General features: G+C 38.3%; 1 protein-coding gene across 1 annotated transcript; it reads left to right on the top strand.

Moving 5' to 3' along the window:
- The first annotated feature begins 1,539 nt into the window (after positions 1-1,539).
- Positions 1,540-22,302, top strand: LOC131976653 (uncharacterized). Its single transcript, XM_059339778.1, has 9 exons — positions 1,540-1,762; positions 4,754-7,577; positions 7,998-8,170; positions 13,717-13,775; positions 15,470-15,596; positions 17,551-17,688; positions 17,804-17,922; positions 19,947-20,164; positions 21,830-22,302. The coding sequence occupies exons 2-9, from the start codon at positions 5,098-5,100 to the stop codon at positions 22,038-22,040; spliced, it is 3,525 nt and encodes a 1,174-aa protein (XP_059195761.1). The 5' UTR covers positions 1,540-1,762; positions 4,754-5,097; the 3' UTR covers positions 22,041-22,302.

Genomic DNA, 22,302 nt, shown 5'->3' on the forward strand with positions numbered 1-22,302 from the left:
AAACAACCAAACCTTTAGTTGTACCAGGCATTAAATATTCAAGAAAACAAGGAGAAAACAAGGGTGGTCCTATAATTTTTTCCATGATTCCATGTATTGTGCCATTATTACAACAGAGTAGGCTATTCATTTAGGCCTATTAATCTTGTAACATTGGATGCTTTTTAAAATTTATATTTGGGCTTTTTGTTAAAACAAGTGCAACCAAACTTTTTTTCATGATTCATGGTGCCAGTGTTGGAGATATCGATCCTGTGTTGTGTTTGGTTTCACGTAGGCCTGTCACGATAATTTCTGTATCGACTAATCGGTCAATATATAAAATGGGTGTTTTTTTCTGGACTCGATATATCGTTGTTTACATACGTATGTACGTATGTTAACAGATCCCGAGACTCTATTTAATTTATTTTGATTGTAGTTTAATTATTTATGTTTTATTTATCTAGGATATTTGAATATTTCTTTTCCACAATTCAATTCCAATGTTTAATATTAGAGATTTGAAAAAATAATTGCTGTTGAAAAGGATGTACTAGGATTATTATGTTCTAATTTCATTATATCAGTGGCATAAAATGGTCCTAAAATGACATCAATGATACTATCATTTATCGTGATAGTGTCTGGGAAAATATGTCATCTTAAAAAATGTGTTATAGTCACAGGCCTGGTTTCATGTGTTGGTATGGCTTGGACTGCTGTATTTGTATATGAAATTTTATTCTGAACATGTAAAAGGAAAAGATTATCATACAAACAAGGAGGGAAAAAATAAAATAAAAGGAAAAAGTAACAGTTTTGAACAATGAAAAGGTTAATACAAAATAAATAATAAAACACTGCATAAATCAGTTTACATGTCCAAAAAGGAGTTGTAAGAAGTTCTTATTAAATAATGAAAGAAAATGTTGCTAAATATCAAAATACATGAAAACATATGCATATAGATATTTACATTGTTAACATAAAATACCAAGAAAGTTAAGACATTTATATAAACATATTTATTTCACAATAAAATGTGCAAAATAAAGACATATACAATAATCCCTGCAAACTCTGGTGATTGTCAAACCCCTCCTTCAGCCCTGTACCTCGTGAGAATCATGTTTTTGTACATATTTTTAAACTGGTGTATATGTTTGAGCATTGCTTTAGTTCCATCTTTAAATCGTTCCATAATTTAACACCACAGAAGCTAATCGCTTATGTTGGTGTTGCTGCCTGACATTGAATTGCCTTCAGACTATTTCCATCCACTGTGACCTGCTGATTAAATACCATGAACTGTCCTTTCTCACATGGCCCTCTGAGTCCTACACCCTAAAGAATGAATTTTCTGTGTGTCTGTGTGAGCAGGACAGTGATTTGCATCTATCCTGCAGAGACACTGAGTGCCATTCTTCTGTCTGAACAAGGGTGGGTGCCTGTGGAGTCGCACTGGAGCTATTTACCCCTACTCACAGGCTTATCTCTGTCCTGAGAAGACCATGCGACCTACCAACCCTCTGTCTGCATCGCTAATCACTGATTGGATCATTAAGGTCCAAAGACGTGGCCTCGGATCAATGTCTCTGACTCAGTCTATTTTGACATTTGACAGCCACAGAGACACGTTAAGACGTCCCTGAAGGCCGACTTGGCATTGCAGCATGCTGATGCAGTAACCACAGTTTCCTCTGTCTCAACGGAAGACTGTAGCAGGTGCATGCAAAAAAGCAGCAACAAGAACATGATCCTCTACGTGACAATTAAAACTGTAAGTATTTATTTTCAAATTGTATATATCTATGTCAGCTTGCTCTTTGTAGATCTGTGACTCAAAGGCAGAATATAGTTTTTGCACACACAATACTTTTTCTTTTTCTTCTTTAGCAATCAGATGCTTTTCTCCTTCAGCAGGCTTTAGCTTTCTGTTTTTTTGAACATATGTCCAGAGTTGGAATGTAACTAAGTACATTTACTTAAGTACTGTAGTTAGTACAATGAAAATTTGAGATACTTGTACTTTACTTAGAGTCAAATATTGTACTATTTACTCCACTACAATTAGTTTCAGTATATAACGTAGTTAAAATGAGCCCTACCTTGAAAACAGTGCTGCTTACACAAATGCATCAAAAAATAATATTAGAATAATATATTTGGAAAATACACTGTTGCTCATGTTGCTTAGTTGGAATAAAATATTTGTTTTACCTCTTTTCATGAAATGATTGACAATATGATGTATTCTTGACAGATTAAGTGCACATCTATTATATCATAACTTTATGAGTCAATCTCTCAAGTGATAACTGGTGCATTTACATAGAAATAAATAGAGGATTGTGTCTGAAAACAAATTTTTTCCAACTTTATTGACAACAGTGTATATAAAAACCTGAGTGGGTCCATTCTGCATTATGACTACTTTCACTTTTGATACTTTTTTTTTCATTTTTTGATGCTGATTTGATGCTTTTGTTCTTTTACTTTTACTTTGAATGCAGTACTTTCACTTGTAGTGGAGTAATGTGGTATTTGTATTTTTACCTAAGTAAATGATCTGAATACTTCTTCCACCACTGCATATGTCATATGAGAGGTGTACTTTCAACAATATTAATCCCTGCTGGTATTTCTGGGTCCACATGACCTCTTTGTGGTCTCTGGTCCTAATTAAAGGTGCTCTGTTATTATGTATTTTGATACCTGCTCAGCCCAGATGACTAAACTTAAACACTTTGCCTTGAGGTGGGGAGATATTATGAGCCAGTGATGGTGAATGTCATTCTTGTTCCATTTCACACAATTATCAGAACTGTATCTCTTCTCCCTTGAGCTATGAAATGGTGATGTGAGAGGAAGTTTTGAAGTTTGAAAAGTCAGTAGGGCGTGTATGTAAGCATGTGTGTGTGTGTGTGTGTGTGTGTGTGTGTGTGTGTGTGTGTGTGTGTGTGTGTGTGTGTGTGTGCACTCCCTGTCGAGCCGTTTAGTGTGTGACACATTGAACTGTAGTCAGGAATGTTACCCTGTGAGAAGAGGAAAAGAGGGAGCAAACAACAATGGGAGGGGGAGGAGAGAAAAAGAGAGACTGACAGAGAGAGAGAGAGAGAGAGAGAGAGAGAGAGGACAAGAGGATAAACCAGTGTGGCAGGTTTGCGTCACTGTACACACTCCATCATGCAAAGTTGATGGAAAGTGGACAGCCAGAGAGAGAGAGAGAGAGAGAGGAGTTAGGAGCTGATGTCATTATAGAGCGCTGCCTTTATTATGAACCTGTGTCAACATGCTGGTTTAGTTCAAGTAAAGAAGTCACTCCTAGAGAAGGTAAGGCATGTGTTTGTCAATGTGTGATTTATAAGATAATTTGTAATCATGCAAGTGAGTTAATGTGTGTTTTTGCCTGAATTCTGTGTGCATTTGTGTCTTTCTTGCTGTTCAATGGGAGTTTAAAGTAAACTGTGCAGTGTTGCCCAGGTTACCCAGATGGGAGGCTTTGTGACCCAGCGACAGGTGTTTCTGTAAACTGACACTCAGACTCACCTGCTTTGGAAAGCACCACAGAGACTGTCGCCCAAAGCTACACGCTATAACCTAAACAGCTAATTATACAGTCAGTGCTGATCTGTTTATTTTGTCCTGTTGTATTTGTACATAAATCGACTAATTGTGCCTAACGTCAATAGAGCTTTGATTAATGATCAAACATGGTTTCACTGTCTTCCTGACAATGCCTGTTGTGTACGTACGGCTGTGAACTCAGATATCCCTGATGAGCCATTGTCCATCAGCGACGCTATCTATCTTTCACTAGGATGCATGTAAATCAAAGTGACTCTGTCCTCAACTTTGTCCATCTTATCTGATCATTTCACATGAAATCGTTGTTGTTTTCCTTCGGCTCTTTGAGACCGATACGTGCTGCACACAGAGGCTGATTGTGACACTTTAACACATTGTTTTTGCTGGGTGGATTGTAGTTAGGTGAGTTCTTCCAGTTTTTGGTTCAGGTTTTGCTGACGCTGACAGGTAGTCATGAGTATGTTGCTTGTGTAAACAGCCGTTATGATGTGTGTGTAGAACAATGTGCATTATCTGAGCCCCACCGTTCTGTGAATGGGCTCATTGAGTCAGTGCAAAGGGAACATCAGGAGGAGCAGGGGCGTGTGGCAAAATGACATAACCGACAGAAAGTCAGTTTACTGTATTGTTTATGAGTCAAGACCAACTTAAGTGAGTCTTAAGTCAAGTCCAAGACCAGGTCCAGTCAAGTTAGAGGCAAGACCAGGTCCAGAGCAGTGTATTTCCAATGCTAATATACTGTAGTGATTAAGGAGTTGGGATGAATGGAAATAATCCATGTATAATCAAGTCTGATCTATCTTCTTGCATCAAACTAATCTGACGCATCATGTTGGTAGAGTAAGCCAATCAAGCAACATTCTGTTCAACTTATCTCAAGTCAGCAGCCAAGAATAACTTGGCCAATAGTCAAAAACGATGTCTTAAGACTCAATTCTCCTGTATTTTGTCTCTCTGGCCCTCTATCTTCTTCTCATGTTTTTTCTTCTTATCATTGTCACGTTATTTCCATCTACTGTCCACTTTATGCTTCTCTGTAGCTTTTCTGTTTTCACTGTCCTGAACCACTCTATGATTCTGTTTGACCATTTCGAGGAGCCAGAGCGACCACAATCCACATATCACAACATTCCAGCCCAATCCGTTCTCAGGATGGAAATTTGTACATTTTTATGCTTGGCAGGCAATGGGAGCTGTTCACTGAAGTCGTGCTGGGGGAACCGAAGACTGTGAGGGACACAACGGCAAGAGATCAAGGAGAGGAGCAGACAGAGAATCATCAGGAGAACCGCTGAAATACCAAAGTTTTTAATGCAGGATTTGTCTCCGTGCAAAAAACTAATGAGACAGCTGTGATTGTGGCACTTTTCACAGTTTTCACAGTTGCTGCATTTAGACAAACTGCTTCCAGATTGCAGTCTAACAGACAGTTGCTTGGAATCGCTTAAATATCAAGTTCACTCTTCCGCTCTCTTTTTGGGATTTGGCACTTGACAGCAGGTCATTAACTTTGTTTACTTTCAGACAATGGACTTGTCCATGCTCCCAAATCCAGTGAGTGAGTACGACAAGCAGAGGACAGGAGCACGCTTCACTGTCCGCTCAGCAAACTCTCCCTCTTACAGTCTCACTCGCAGGCCAGGTGTTAGGAAACCCAGAGGTTGTTCAGAGGAGAAGGAGAGTGCTGACAATGTCGGAGACAGAGAGGGGTACGGGATGAAAACCGGCACAAATGGTACACATAAAGAGGAGGATCGCACAGCTACTGGTTATCAAGCCAGGACTGGGTCGGTCAAAGGTCAGAGTGAGGAGTTGGAAACATCAAAGCATCAAAAGCTGAACCAGAATGGCGCAGAAACTATCACAGAGTTTGGCACTGACAGAAGTGGGAGCTTTAAACCTGCATCTGAAAGCCGGGGCAGGACAGACTGGAGGAGATACGAGCTGCCAAGTAGAACTCAGAGTTTGGATAGGAGAGCAGGGACGTCCAGTCCTGATCAGGGCAAAATGGCTGACATGCTGTCAACCAGACGAGGCTTGGATGAAAGAAGGGCCGGGCTGAGTTGGAGGTTGCAGGCTTATAACTTTGCAGGTACAAGTAATGTTAGAGACCCAGTGAGTCAGATGAGTCAGACTGTGGACAGGGCCAGTAGGGGTCATTCTCTCCCCATTAGGTTGAGGTCTCTGTCTGGACCTGGCTCAAGTGTCATAGGGGCAGCTTCTTCGCTCGGGCCTCAAGGAGGTCAGAGTATAATGGAGCGGATAGAGAAACTATATGGGTCAGCTGGACTTGGTAAAACGGAGGATTTCAGCAAAAGTAGGGACTACTCTACCTTTAAGCATGACAGGGCATCAGGGGGAACCTTCCCCAGGCGTTTCTCATCAGGAGAGAGAAGCAGCCTCAGCCCAGTGCAGAGCAGGTTATCATTCACCTGGACACAAAAAGATACTTCAAGTTCTGATGCTTTACTTTCTCCAGGGCCAAGCAGGACCAGGCAGAGATTGTCAGCGGTGCAGTGGCAAGGACCGACCCAGGGCAGGTTTTCAGAGGAAGGGGGAGATAACTGGGGTACAAGATCTCTGGATAGAGTGAGGAGCAGGTACTCAGTGGCAGCTCAGATAAGGTCTGCAAGGGCTGCAGCAGGAAATACTTCACCTCTGCTTTCAAACACTTTCTCAGGAGCAGAGAGATCAGCTTCTTTGAGAGATCTGTCGGTACTGAGAGAGAGAAGAGCGAGTGGAAGTAAGAATCAGGGTGAGGTGAAGGGCGAGACTAATGGAACAAATGAGACATTGAGAGAAAGAACTGTGTGGCTTGAGGAGCAGGAAAATGACACAGATGATGGATCAAAAGAGAAAACGGAGTTGAAGTGTAGCAGCACAGATGAAGATGTGTTTGAGTCTAACCCACAGAAAATCACAGTGAAAACAACAGAGAGGAAGAAAGTCCCGGAGAGGTTGTCGTCCTCCTCTGCAGTCAGCGTGAGGAATAAGATCAATCAGTTTGAGGCTCTCTCACAAAGAACCCAGGGTTTGGCTACAGGACAGGCCCTGATGCCCAGACGGGCCTTTTCTGTGCCAACACAACTCAGCAGGGCTCATGATGGAGTGAAAAAGAGCGGGTCAGCAAAGGCGATAGGTGGGTCGAGATACAAGGGATTGAAAGAGGGAGAGGAGGCAGGTTATGAAATGGAGGAGAAGGCAACAGGAGCAGGGAAGAAACTCGGGTCAAACAGGTCTTTATCAGTGGATGAGGTTGGGCTGAGATTAGGGCAGAGGGAGAGAGAAGGGGATGATTTGGATGACAATGAAGGAGAAGATAGTGGTGACAATCATGGCAAAGATTTAGGCGAATATTCTAGATTCAAGAGCACACTAGAAATCCCGCTAAACGGGGGAGCTGAAAAACAAAATGGAAGCTTTTACATAGACGAGACGGATTTCCATAAAATCTCCAGCCCTGAGGAGGAAAACAAGAGACCACCATCGTCTCTGCTGTCCGACGACAGTGGCACTTCTGCTGTTGTGCAGAAAACAACACCTCCTACTTCACCTGTTAGTGATGAAGACAGGACTCCAACAAACTCTCCAAAGAGCTCACCTTTTCTTTCACCTATCACACACCTGGGAAGCTCCACTCCCTTTGCAGACAGTGGAAATAAAAGTTCTTCAATCCTCGCAGAAGGGGCCAAAACTCCCAAACAAGACTCCCCACCTCTCCCTCATCCCCTCGCCTCCTCGTCCAACAGCAACCTCCCCGATCTCATCTCTCCAGATGTCAGATCAGCCCATCCAAATGGGAAGAAGCAAGTGTTGGATCTGGAGGCTTGGGTAGCTGGACTGAACCCAACGATTAAGGTCTGGAATGACGATGAAGATGATTATGAGGATGATGATGAAAGTACACAGAGGGATGAGGATTCAAACTATGATTCAGACTCCGGAGAGTCTTCGGTGACCATCACGAGTCACATGAGCCAGTCAGATCACAAGAGCTTCTGTGTCAGGTGGGTACTGTTAATATTATAATCAAATCAAATCAAATCAAATAGTCTTTATTGTCATTATATAGTTCACTATACAACGAAATTGAAAGTGCCACTGCATAAGGTGCATAGTTATGACAATCGTAACACAAAACAACATGAGTAAAAACATTTTAAAAAATACTGAGCTAAACAAGGACAAAAACAAGAACAAGGACATGTGATGTAATAAATAAGTATAAAAATAAATAAATGGCTACTTAAAATGCTATAATTTATACATGAGGTAAATTGAGTGTTTTGCACATATCAGTTGCATTGCACGTGTCCGTTTTATTGCACCTTTTAATTAATTTATCCATTTCTAATGTGTTTGAAGTATTCTTTGAAGGAATTTCTCTGTGTTTTTACCCCAATATTTCTTGTCCTGCCGCCCTGTAGTCTTTCGGACCTGTGTAACTTTGCTGGAGTTGACTACGAGTCGGACAATGACAGCGATGAGTGGCAATCTACAAACCATCGGACTGCCTCTCTGAGCTCAGACATGTCAGCCCTGTCCATTGTGTCTGTGATGCCCAGTGAGGAGCTGGACAGGCTGCTGGAGGACGTGAGGAGCGTGGGGGACAACACGCTGCAGGTACAAACAGCAGTAATGTGTTGTCATTTTGAGCCAACAATCTTTACCATGTATTAAAAGTAGGGTTGCAAAGGGGTGGAACATTTTTGGTCGATTTTCAGAAATGTTACATAGGAAGTTAAGCTGGTGAATTTTGGAAGTATTGAAAAAAGTGAGACTGTGTGTGTGCCAAGGTTATTATAGTTAACGAAAACTAATGAAATAACGAAAACTAGAATTGAAAAAACATTTTAGTTAACTGAAATAAAAATTAACTAACTGAAACTGTATTGTGTGGTTACAAAACTAACTAAAACTAACTAAAATTATAGTGAAAATATCCTTAGTTTTCGTCTTTGTCAACTTTTTTCATACATAAACCTTTTTGGTTGATATGAAATCTATTTCATCTATCTGGTTTTATGATTTAATAAACTTATTGGGGCTGAGATGGATCAGACAAAGTAAATAAAAGCAAAATTTATCGTGACCTTTCTGAATCTCAAAACCCAACAAATACCCCATTACAAAAAAACTAAAACTAACACGAAAACTAAACAAAACTAAACTAAAACTAAGCATTTTCCAAAAAATAAAAACTAATTAAAACTAGCAAACTCACTCGAAAACTAATTAAAACTAACTGAATTTAAAAACAAAAAATGACAACGAAATTAAAACTAAAACTAATAATGGAAATACTTACTATACTATAATGGAAAATCCAAAACTATTATAACCTTGGTGTGTGCCCATTGTCTCGTAATACGCCCATGAAAATGAGGGGAAATCTTTCTCATTTTCTCTGTCTTCCCTTTTTTTTTTGCAGGACTACAACGATGTGCAGGTGGTGGTTCTCCATAAGGACATGGGAGTGGGCCTGGGCTTCAGTCTGGCAGGAGGCGTAGATCAAACCAAACCAGTCACAGTAAGGAAACACCCCTTACTGCTTTTTTCCTGAAAAATCTTTAAATGCCTTATCATCACACTGCAAAAAAAGAAAAGTTGGGTGAACTCAAAATTTCAAGGCAACAAACTTCGATAAAATTTTAAGTTGGACAATGAAACTAAATATTTTAAGTTTTGTTTTTGAGTTTGCTCAACTCTGAATTTCTCTGGCACGATTGTAACGCAGCTATGAAATGTCAGCTAATGTTGCGACCACAATTTTGAGTTAGCATTGATACGCTAATGGCTACTCTTGTAGCTATAACAAGCAGCGCCACTAGCATTAGTTAGCCGCTAGCGTCAGTTAGCCATTAGCATCATCTAGCCGCTAGCATTAGTTAGCCACTAGCATCAGTTAGCCGCTAGCATCAGTTAGCCGCTAGCTTTCGCTAATGACCGAATTTCACAACAAAGAAATAAGAGTTATCAGAACTATTGTCCCTTGTTGTGAACCCCAACTTAAAGATATAAGTAACAACAACTCACCAACTTGTTTTTGAGCAGACAACTGGCTTCCTTTGTTGTGCTAACTTACATTATTGCCCTAAATGTCAGTAATTTATATTTCCAAGTTTTACCAAATTAAATCATTGTTTTAGGCCAAAAAATACAAGTTGGCTTTTTGCAGTGCAGTCCTTTAATTTCTCTCTCTCTATTTCTTTCTGTTAAGGTCCACAAGGTGTTTCACTCAGGTGTCGCAGCCCAGGAAGGCTCCATAAGGGAAGGGGACCAGGTCCTGTCAATCAACGGCACAGCACTGAGCGGCTACGCCCACTGGGAGGCCCTGAGGGTCCTTAGGAGAGCAAAGACTCGGGAGATGGGGGTGGTGGTCCTGAGGAGAGGAGGGGTCAGCAGTGACTCGAAGAGGGGAGCTCAGAAAAATATTCAGGGGCCAACACAGACTCAGGTCACCGAGACAGGTGAGGAGAAGACATCCTAAATCTGCAGCAGTTTAAAGCAAGACTTAGTATTAATGTCTGATTTTGCTGCTCTCAGGTCAGCTTGTGTGTGTTCGTCTGGAGAAGAACAGCAGGGATCTGGGCTTCAGTCTGGAGGGAGGTGTGGACTCCAATCTGGGGAACAGACCACTTACCGTACAGAAGATCTTCCAGGGTGAGAACTGAGGCTCTGTATTTCAGATCTCCACAGACAGACAGCAAGTTACCAAAATAAAAGTGTTTGAATTATTAAACTAGTCAGGTTACTCTACAGCCAAAGAGAATAAAGGAAGAAATTAATTGTGAAGACATCATGTGACTATTGCATCTATTGCATTGTATTTAAGCTGGGGTTTTTTAAATCTTGGCTGTTGTGGTCCAGGTATTCTTGTAAATTGGCAGAAAAAACATTTTTTCCATGCAAAATGTCAAAATGTTGTTTTTCAGACTCTCAATATGGAGATTTTTCTGCTTTTCCTCTGTTTTATATCATATCAAACTGAATATATTTGGGTTTTGAACTGGCAAAACAAGACATTTAAAGACATCACTTTGGACTTGGAATTTTTAAAAACATTTTAAAGGCCAAATTATTCAGCATATTAATCAAAAATGAAAATAATTGGTAGTTGTAGCTCTATATGGGTTTAATAAAACGTGTCATATTGTTTGCAGCCCTATCAGAATCAAGATCATATGTCCATAAACCACACACACTGCCTTACCTATTTATTATGAATGCTTCCAGTTATCCGTGAAATAGCCACGGATTCGCTTAACTCAAAGTCCGTGGAATAGCCACGGAATCACTCAAATTTCCATGAAACTGACACGGATTTCGCTACAATGCAAGTTAATGACAGTCATATCCCGTGGCTAATCCATGGATATTTGTTCCTATTGGTTTGTTCCAAGTCACGTGACTTTCAAGGTCCCGGCGGTCAGAACAAAAAACATGGCGGACAGTTCTCTCATTTGTAGTGAAAAAATCAATATTTTGACTTAGTTTCTGCATAAAAATGGATTTTGATCACATTTCTAGCGAGAAATATGTGTTTTATTTTCTAAATCTTCACTCAGTGAATGTACATAATCACTTTGTATGTTGGAATAGCCACGGGATATGTCATTAACTTGCATTGTAGCGAAATCTGTGTCAGTTTCACGGAAATTTGAGTGATTCCGTGGCTATTCCACGGATTTTGAGTTAAGCAAATCCGTGGCTATTTCACGGATTCCTGTGAGACCATGTTGGTATACAGACATGACCAATAACGCACCTTTCTCCCTTTAGGGGGTCCTGTTGACAAGGTGTTTCCTGGCGATGAGGTGGAAGAGATTGAAGGTGTGAGCGTGTTGGCGATGAGACGCCTGGAGGCCTGGACTCTGATCAGAAGACTTCCCCCCGGGCCTGTGGACGTGGTGCTCCGTCGCCCTCTTAAACATCTGGAAACATGAGGATGGTTGAGGTGCTTTTGCACACAGTTCAACTCAGTGACTGATGACAGACAAGAAACTAAAAGCCAGCCGTTACAGACAGTATTGCCTGCAGTGGCTACAAACTCAACATGGATTAAGAGCTCTATCTCAACCCAATGCCATTAAAACAACATGTAATCATTATAAGAAATTCCTAAAGGGTCAAAAGTTTGTATTTTTCTCACTTCATCTACAGGATTACATCTACCTCAAGGCCTGTACAAGCCATAATTAAAATGCACTGATGGCTCATACATTTATCAAGTCAACCAACCTTTGTGACAGATACTTTGGTCAGATAAAAGCTAGTAATGTGTCGCCTGTAAATAAAAACACTTGTAATATATTGTTAATAGATGCTAACTGCATTATAGTTTATATTGCTTTTTAATAAATCCTTACTAAAAATGGTGTTTTTATTTTATTCTGTTATGTCCTGCAGAGGGAGATAGTGTGTTATGATGTTATCCTGCTATCAGTTTGCAGAAAAACAAGCCTTGCAGATATCACTGTGAGGTGGGCTAAAGCTATCTTCCCTTTAAGACATTACCAAACAGTGATACTCCTCTAAAGTAGATATGATAAGATAAAAGGTAACATCTGTAGATGTCTCCACACACCATGTCAGAGGAGGAGAGATCACCATCATCACCGGACTCATAACGCATCATACGGGCTGTTTTCAGATGAAATAGCAGCAAAAATGACTGATTCTCACCAGTTAGGATGTTGTGTCAGACTCTCTTTATATCTTATCTGATGTCAACACATTTGTTTCAAAACCATAGTCATGTGCCTCTTTGAATATTATCAGCAATAACACGCTTCTTTACTCCTACACAGCAATCATTTGTGGTTACATAATCCATTAGGAGTCCAGAGTTCAGTGAAGAGGAGTTACAGTGACATCCTGCTCTGTAATGAGGAGAGGGGCTTCCCTATCAACAGCTTTACCTAACATTCACCAAGGAAGGCTTCACCACACCAGTAATTATGTAATTACTATATTTATTTTAGGCTCTTTTTTTGGACTCACTGTCGCTATTCTTGTGGTTTATATATAGCATTTTTATTGAGGTATACCAGCTATTTAATCTAGATTAAAGAGACTATAAAGGCAATTGTATGCACATGCATACAGTCATGGAAAAAAATATTAGACCACCCTTGTTTTCTTCAACTTATTGTTCATTTTTATGCCTGGTACAACTATAGTATAGGTATTATATATTTGGTATATAGTATTTGTTTGGACAAATATAATGATAACAACAAAAATGGCTCATAAGAGTTTAATTTAAGAGCTGATATCTAGCCATTTTCCATGGTTTTCTTGATAATGGTTCTGGTTATTATCAAGAAAACCATGGACATTTCTAGATATCAGCTGTTAAATTAAACTCTTATGAGCTATTTTTGTTGTTATTATTAGGTCTCTCCAAACAAATGTACCTTTAGTTGTACCAGACATTAAAATGAACAGATTGATTGATTGATTGACAGATGAACAAATTGGAGAAAAAGTGTGGTCTAATAATTTTTCGATGACTGTATGTGTGTGTGCATACAATTGACTTTATAGTCTCTTTAATGACAAATATGCACCAATGATTTGTAATTTATGACAGGCACGGTTTTGTATGTATTGTGATGAGAGGAGCCACAATATAAATCTTGTCAAGTTGGTGACTTGATGAAGAAACAGAGGGATAAATAACAGCAGATGGTTATTTGTCATTACCATCTGTTTAAGAATAGGTTTCTGCTGCATAAATGTATATATTCTGTAGCTTATTGCCCTGTGTCAGTGCTGTCAACACATAATCTGACTGTTTATGGCCTCTGTTCATATGAGCAACCAGCTGAGGCACATTGCGCTGTCTGCTCCAGCCAATCCTGAGGTGTCACTGGCCAATAAATGAGTAATAATGTTTGACCAGCTGTGGAGAAAGAGCAGTGGAAGAGGTGGACGGCAGTGAACAGGTCTTCAGATGCTCAGGTTGAAGCTGTGACAGAAAACTTTTTTTTTTTTGGCATCAGTATTGACATTTTCTCCACTAGCACCACCACATCAGCTCCCAGAGACAGACAGCTGGACTTTCAGACAACAGAGACAGTCTTCAGTGAGATGAGAAGAGAGATTTAACTCTAGCAATGTTGAACCGGCGTGTTGTGAGAGTGAGAAATGCCCTGGTGCGAGAATGCATGGCTGAAATCTTGGGAACTTTTGTCTTGCTGGTAAGTGACGCCTGCTTTTTGAGTCTTTTTACAGTTTACAATGTAACAATTTCATTTAGCAGATGCTGCTAGCCAAAGCGACATACAGTCATGGAGAAAATGATTAGACCATCCATGGTTTTTTCATTTTCTTGTTCATTTTAATGCCTGGTATAACTAAAGGTACATTTGTTTGGACAAATATAATGATAACAACAAAAATGGCTGATAAGAGTTTAATTAAAGAGCTGATATCTAGACATTTTCCATGTTTTTTTTGATAATAACCAAAATCATTATCAAGAAAACCATGGAAATTGGCTAGATATCAGCTCTTTAATTAAACTCTTATGAGCTATTTTTGTTGTTATCACTATAAAATATAAAGGCATTCAAATAAATAAGAAATTGAAGAAAACAAACGTGGTCTAATCATTTTTTCCATGACTGTACATTTGAGAGTTCATACAATGCAAGCAAAGATTTAGTCAGTTTTTAACGATTTAACTAATGTTAAAAACAATCTAATGTTTTAGATCATTTGGAGTCTTCTTAAATGCCTTAAAAATATAATATATACAACATACAATAATATAAACATTATATACCAAAAAGAGGACTTGAGCAAGTCCACTATTTCTCTAGAAATAGCCTTAATTTACACATTTTATTCCCATAATCATTTAGCTTCCCTTTCATTTGCATAATGGTTTGAAAAATATATATATTATTTATTTTATATTTTTTTCTTTTTTGGGTGATTTAGACATGGGGGTAAAATAAGTTGTATATTCTTTAGGTTTGAATTATTAATTGAATCAATAATTGTGATTGTAATGATAAAAAAAAAATAAAAGAAAATGCAAAGATTTGTCCATACGTTTTAATATGTTTTGATTTAAAAAAATATATTTATTTTGCATATGACACTGGAACCTCTGGTGAAATTTTCACTTCCTAGAATTAACATAGGATTAACAGAATTTACCCAGTATTAGTATGTTAAGTAAAAAAATTTTTTCCTTATTCTACTTAGATTTAGTCACTTTGAAGTTTTTTGTTTTCTCTTAAAGAGGAAGTCAGATGTGTCAAAAACATTAATGATAATTAACAAAAAATATGTAAAGAAATGTCTACGAAATAGCATAATCCATAACATGAATTAATCGTCATGATCCATGTTGAACTTGCATGATACAAGCCTTCCACATGTCACCACTTCACTGGCACTTTGTTCACCCAACTGATGCCAGAAACGTCAATGGCCTTGGCTTTTATATGAATTGTTATGACACCATAAGTCATTTTAATGTGACCTGTAATAAATATATAATCCAACAATGTCAATTAGTGTTTATTAAGCCATAAGCTTCATCAGAAAAAGCTTTACTGCAGGTGTGGTTTTGATTAGATGAATACATCAAATGCTTAAGTGTGTTTACTTTCTCTGATGTGCAGTTCGGAGATTGTTCGTTATATGGCCATTTAGATAAGAAGTGGACAGGTCCATTACAAAGTTCGTGAGAGGACAACATTGAATGTCTCTGATAACTGATAGGTCTGCTTGACCCATAAATAATTAATCAATCACTAAACACATGTACATGGAGGGATTTTTTCTGGCTTCTTGGAAGTTTAACATATTTTCCCGGACATTTTTAATGCCTACTTGTGTTTTCTCCCACTCACTCTACCACCTTTTCTCCTCCGTGAAGCTCTTTGGCTGCTCTGCTGCAGCGCAGGTGAAGACGAGCAGAGACACTAAAGGCCAGTTCCTGTCTGTCAACATGGCCTTCTCTGTGGGCGTGATGTCAGCCATGTACCTCACCAAGGGCATCACAGGTAAATGAAGCCAATACGTACAGTAACTTTGTAGTATACACTACTGGTCAAAAGTTTTAGAACACACCAACTTTTACAGAATTTAATTGAAAATGATGCAGTTTAATGTCTCAGTGTACTCTGGAATGAATGCACATTTGCAACATTTAAAATTCTTTATTGAGCATGATAGCGTTTTGAAAGTAAAAAAAAGATTCAAAATCACATTTTATGTTGGACTAAAGGACTAAAAAAAGACACAAAATTACCAAAAAAAGACACCAAAAGACACAAAATGACTAAAAAAGACACAAAATGACTTACAAAGACATGAAAAGAATTCAAAAATGGACAAAATAGCCCAAGACTCCATAGAGTTAAGTTGTTAACACATTTCTTGTTCCCTGAAAAAGGCCTACTTGCATAATTCTGAAATGTACATTATTTTTCAGTTTTGGTTAAGCTTACCTTTTTTTATTTACCTCTGGCAGTTCACCACTTACCTTTGTACCCTTTCAAGCTGTTCATTTGACTTGAACTGCTTGAATTTCAATTAAAAACTGGAAAAATTGTGTTCTAAAACTTTTGACCGGTAGTGTATTTTCGTGCCACAAATAGTATACTGTACGTGACATGGGCAGAGGATATTGGCGCCAGTAAACAGGGGCCTCTCTGACCCTTTGGGGCTCATCCTGACCCTTGGGAAAATAGAGACATCAGGACTTCTCGGGGAGACTCTGGGGACAGCTGTTTTGACAGTGGAGATGTTGGAATGTGAACATTGATCAGAAAGAAGAGGGGTTTTGGATGTCAGCCAAATAAGGTTAAAAAGTAAATTTAGTGAGCGTATTTGGGCCCCTGGAAGACGCGCCCATACGTTGAACCGAGGACTTAACCCATAAGAACCCAGACCCAGTTATCCATAAAGGAAAGTTATGGGGGATATATCACAGACCAAGTGAACCACGCAGAACATATTTATGATGTGAGGTTTTTTTTGGTAATTCTGTGTCTTTTTATTTTATTTTGTAGGGGTTTTTGTGTCTTTTTTAAGTAATTTAGTTTTTTCTGTCATTTTGTGTCTTTTTTTGGTCATTTTGTGTCTTTTTTAAGTAATTTAGTGTTTTTTCAGTCATTTAGTGTCTTTTTTTTGTCATTTTGTGTCTCTTTTTTAGTAATTTTGTGTCTTTTTTGTGTCTTTTTTAAGTAATTTAGTTTTTTTCTGTCATTTTGTGTCCTTTTTTTTAGTAATTTTGTGTCTTTTTTGGTCATTTTGTGTCTTTTTAAGTCATTTTGTCTGTCTTTTTTGTGTCTTTTTTAAGTAGTTTATTTTTTTGGTCATTTTAATACTGCTTCCAGCGGCCCCCAGGTAATTTGAGTTTGAGACCCCTGTTCTAGAATATTTAAAGTGTTTGTTACATGGGTGTCACCGTGGGTTCTTATGGGTTAAAAATGCCTCACACATAGAGAATTTAGAGAGGGGACAGGGCTACATTTGGTGTGGGACCTTTCATTCAACAGCCTTAAAATTGGACAATAGTCTCCTCCAATGTTCCTGTATTTTTGATGAGTTATAATAAAGAAGACTAAAAGGAACTGCAACCTGGTCGTCCATCCATTCTTTTTCACTCAAAAGGGGTAGTGAGTCATACACTACAACTTTTCCCATGATATCATCTTATAAATTCAATATATCACAGCAGCAGTATTCAGTTTTCTGCCTCGCACTCTAAGTTAAGACTTTTATATCGCTGCAGTGATCTGAGCACAGATTTATTTATCAGACTAATATCTCTGCAGAGGCTTTGTCCAGCGTTTTCAAGGTCCTCACTCCGACAGATATCTTCCAGTTGACACACTATATGGCTACAAATAATCTAAGATTTAATTACCTTCCAATCTCTCTTGATATAATTCACTTGTGTCTTCCTGCTTCCTGGCGTCTGCTCACTTCATCCGCTATTTTTCTCTGTAGGTGCTCATCTGAACCCGGCGGTGACTCTGAGTTTCTGTGTGTTGGGTCAGGTGCCCTGGGGACGCCTGGTGCCCTACTGCCTCTCCCAGCTGCTGGGGGCCTATCTGGCATCAGGGCTCGTCTACCTGGTCTACTATGGTTGGTCTGACTGGCACTTCAAACACTACAAAACTTTATTTACCACTAACTAAAGATTATTCAAGCTCAATGTACCATGCATTAATGCTGCTTGTTTTGTCTGTTTCTGTCTCAGATGCCATCATGAACTTCAGTGGAGGAGTTTTGACTGTATATGGTCCAAATGAGACAGCATCTATATTTGCCACATATCCCTCAGAGTACATCACTTTGGGCAGAAGCTTCCTTGACCAGGTCAGCATAAAAGTTTGTCTACTTTATTATTTAATTCATCCTCTGGAGTCACTGAAAGCGCTGCCATGTGACTTCTTCAGCTTTCCTCTAAAGTATTGCCTTGAAACTCCATGCCATTTTGTTTGATGATGATAGGCCAAGTAAAAAAATACATAAGGTCTAATATATTTATTCATTCATTCCCATTTACCGCTTATCCGCAATCGGGTCGCAGGGGGCTGGAGCCTATCCCAGGTGTCATTGGGCGAGAGACTATCGCAGGGCTGACATATACAGACAGACAATCACACTCTCATTCACACCTACGGGCAATTTAGAGTCACCAATTAAACCTAAGTGCATGTTTTTTGACTGTGGGAGGAAGCCAGAGAACCCAGTGAGAACCCACGCTGACACAGGGAGAACATGCAAACTCCACACAGAAGAGCCGCAGGCAGGAGGCGAGAGCGCTAACCACTACACCACCGTGTAGCCACGTGCAAATACAAAAAAACACAAGCACATTGAGAAATCATCTTCATCAATGTGACAACACAAGCGCAGCATTTAGAAAACATGTTGCAAAGATCTCAGCACAACACAATAAGAAAACGCGCTGCAAAGACCACAACACAACAGAAGTGTTTCCAGAGGACACTTAAAAGTGATGAAAACGTCTGGACACGCTTGTGACCACGTTATTTCAAGATAATGATAATTATTTATTGTTAAATAATTAATAATTGTTAATTAATAACGATCATAGCGTGCTAACGTAAGCGGGCTAGCAAGACCAAGGCCAACTCGGTGCCGTTGAGAGAGACCAGCTAAAACATGTATCATTCATTTATTTGATTTGTTTAACTGCAATGTGATTGATATGGGCTAGCGGGCTAATGCTATCAGGCTAAGGTTACATATCACATTATAACATGAAAATATCACTATCATGAAATAGTGAAATTATCATTATGTTGACATAACAGGATAATTTCGCACATGTCTGGACATTTGCATCACTTTGAAGTGTCCTCTGGAAACACTTCTGTTGTGTTCTGGTCTATTTGCAGCGCATTTTCTTATTTTGTTGTGTTGTGGTCCTTATGGCGCATTTTCTAAATGTTGCGCTTGTGTTGTAAAACTGATGAAGATGTTTTCTCAATTTGCTTGTGTTTTGTGTATTTGCATGTGTTTTCTTAAGCTGCAAAGCTGTGACCTCTCAAGGCCACCGTACTTATACGATAAATTTGCAACTTGTGTTCACATTTGCAGCATTCAAAAATTCTTCAATGAGCATGACGTTTTTAAAGTAAAAAATACTATAATTTTTAAATTCACATATTTTGTACAAAAAAGTTTATCCAGTAGGTCAAAGTGAAACTATCAGGCAATATACAGTACTGGTCAAAAGTTTTAGAACACACCAACTTTTCCAGAATTTAATTGAAAATTATGCAGTTTAATGTCTCAGTGTACTCTGAAATTAATGCACATTTGCAACATTTAAAATTCTGCATTGAGCATGATAGTGTTTTGAAAGTAAAAAAAAGATTCAAAAATCACATTTTATGTTGGACTAAAGGACTAAAAAAGAAACAACATGACCAAAAAAAGACACAAAATGACCAAAAAGACACAAAATGACTAACAAAGACATGAAAAGAATTCAAAAATGGACAAAATAGCCCAAGACTCCATAGAGTTAAGTTGTTAACCCATTTCTTGTTCCCTGAAAAAGGCCTACTTGTATAATTCTGAAATGTACATTATTTTTCAGTTTTGGTTAAGCTTACCTTTCTTTATTTACCTCTGGCAGTTCACCACTTACCTTTGTACCCTTTCAAGCTGTTCATTTGACTTGAACTGCTTGAATTTCTAAAACTTTTGACCTGTAGTGTATAGGAGGTTGTGCTGAATAAATGATACAAACAAGGTTTGGTAAACATTTTGTATAAGTTGTATATAGCCTACAGGCAGAACAAGACTCCAAGGGGCTTCCAGCTATTCCTTTATTAAACTGTGCATTTATTTTCACATGTCATTAGGTGGTGGGCACTGGCATGCTGATGCTGTGTATTCTGTGTTTGGATGAAAAGAGGAACACACCGGCTCCCTCTGAGCTGATTCCTCCTATAGTGGCAGTGATCGTCCTGGGTATCTCCATGTCCATGTCAGCTAACTGTGGTGCTGCAATAAATCCAGCTCGGGACCTGGGTCCACGCCTCTTCACACTCACTGCAGGCTGGGGCACTGAGGTCTTCACGTAAGTATCTTATCTTACATATACAGCACACATGCACAACACTAATCACTTACATCTTTCCAGGCTGATAACTCAGAAATGCATATTTCTTATCAATAATTTTAGGGCCCCACTGATGACACTACACTGTTTATTCAAACTGCCATAATGACGTTTGAAGAAGAGCATTGTTTGCCGTTCTTGAAGGTCTTTGAACTTGTGTTTCTCAGAAAATCACGCAGGTCAGAGGTTATCAGCTGCAAGAACATGAAGTGTCAGCTTGTTACAGAACATCTGATTATTATCAAGTGTTTGTTGCATGATGCATTATATGATCATATACAGTCATGAACAAAATTATTAGACCTACCCTTGTTTTCTCTAATTTCTTGTTCATTTTAATGCCTGGTACAACTAAAGGTACATTTGTTAAGAGCTGATATCTGGCCATTTTCCATGGTTTTCTTGATAATAACCAAAATCATTTTCAGGAAAACCATGGAAAATGGCTAGATTTTTTCCATGACTGTATGTTTTTTCAATGCTCTGTCCTTGAACTATTTAAAGCTGCATTCATTGTTGCTAGCCCACTAGGGGGCAGAATAACACCAAAAACATGTTAGACAAACGGTCTTATAAAGCTGTTATAAATAATGTGTTAATAATTTAAAATACTTCACACAGCAGATAGCGAGAAACATAATTAAAAACTTTTTTTTTTTTTATTAATTCTTCTTTCCAAACCGAAAAAAAAATAAACAACATAAACTAAAACAGCGTAGGCTAGATGCATATACATATTCATACACATACTCACATAGACACCATTAAACAGATGTACATAAACATATAAACATTTACACACATACAGTATATAAAGCCCTATAAATATACATGCATCTGCCCCGTTTAAGTAATAAGATAGAAATAAAAAACAGTTAACTTAATATTCAATATGCATTTCCTTTTATCATTTTGGTTCGAAAAAAAAAGGGAGTAGGCTGAAGTATAAAATACTTATCTAGGCCTCTCCCCTGATACTCAACACTTCAAAAATAAGAAATTGTATCTCTATATATAGCCACTTAATGTCAAATAAATATGTATTATTATTATTATTATCATTATTTATTTACTTATTTTCTTATTAGTCAATCATACACTGGAAAAAAAGGTTTGTAGAAATAACAGTAAAACACTGTCAAATACATCAGAAATAGGGCAAAATATGAAAAATTGTATATCACTGTATTAGACGCTTTTAATTACCGTAAATCAAAGAATAGCACAAAACTTTTACTTTTTTTCTGTCATAAACTGGACACACACAAGTTTTAGGTAAAATATATATATATATATATATTCATGCAAAATTTGTGGAGAAATACCATGATGTATGAATTAATGACACAATTATCCTAAAAAATAACAGGATTATTCAGACTAAATCACAGTTTTTGCTGATATTTACATTTAAATTTAGAATAGAAAATCCACTCACTGTAATTTTTACGGTGAAGTTCTGGCAACCACAGCTGCCGGTATTTTTCCGTAAATTAAACAGATTATTTTTTACAGTGTAGTACATCAAATAACTTAGATCTGCATTGTGTTTCTGGCCACAAGTCCAGTATCCACCGGTCTTTTAACCAGCTGCTACAGGATTCCTTTTTGTCTGCTCTTCAGGTGCTACAACTACTGGTTCTGGGTGCCCCTGGTGGCCCCACTCATCGGAGGTGTTATAGGGACTTTCATATATTTGATCTTCATCCACTGGCACCTGCCTGACCCAGACCCCCCTGAGAGCCTCCCCACTGTCTCCACCATCAGTGAAAAGATCAAGCAGCCCATCACAACATGGGACAGTGCAGTAGACTTAAAGGCTGCACGTTTCTAAGTGTTACTGTAATGAAAATGTGTGGTCACGAACAATAAGCATATTTAAAGACAATAATCTGGTTGTCAATCTTGTTTGAGAAAGCAAATACCTGATTTAAGCCACTGTTAATGTAATAGTTCATCCACAAAATGACCATTTGTATAATAATCACATACCTCTTTAGAAAAAAAAACCTTTCATGTGAACAAAGAATCAAAAAACAAAGAAAATCCAGGAGACAGTTTATGCAGATTTTTTAAACGATACACTGTAAAAAAAG

Source organism: Centropristis striata, chromosome 8 (genome assembly GCF_030273125.1).
Source record: "Centropristis striata isolate RG_2023a ecotype Rhode Island chromosome 8, C.striata_1.0, whole genome shotgun sequence".
NCBI lineage: Eukaryota > Metazoa > Chordata > Actinopteri > Perciformes > Serranidae > Centropristis > Centropristis striata.

Coding starts and splice junctions, on each gene's coding strand:
- LOC131976653 (XM_059339778.1), top strand. CDS start 5,098: ATGGACTTGTCCATGCTCCCAAATCCAGTGAGTGAGTACGACAAGCAG. Junction 13,776..15,469: donor TGGGAACTTTTGTCTTGCTG/GTAAGTGACGCC, acceptor TCCTCCGTGAAG/CTCTTTGGCTGCTCTGCTGC. Junction 17,689..17,803: donor CGTCTACCTGGTCTACTATG/GTTGGTCTGACT, acceptor TTTCTGTCTCAG/ATGCCATCATGAACTTCAGT.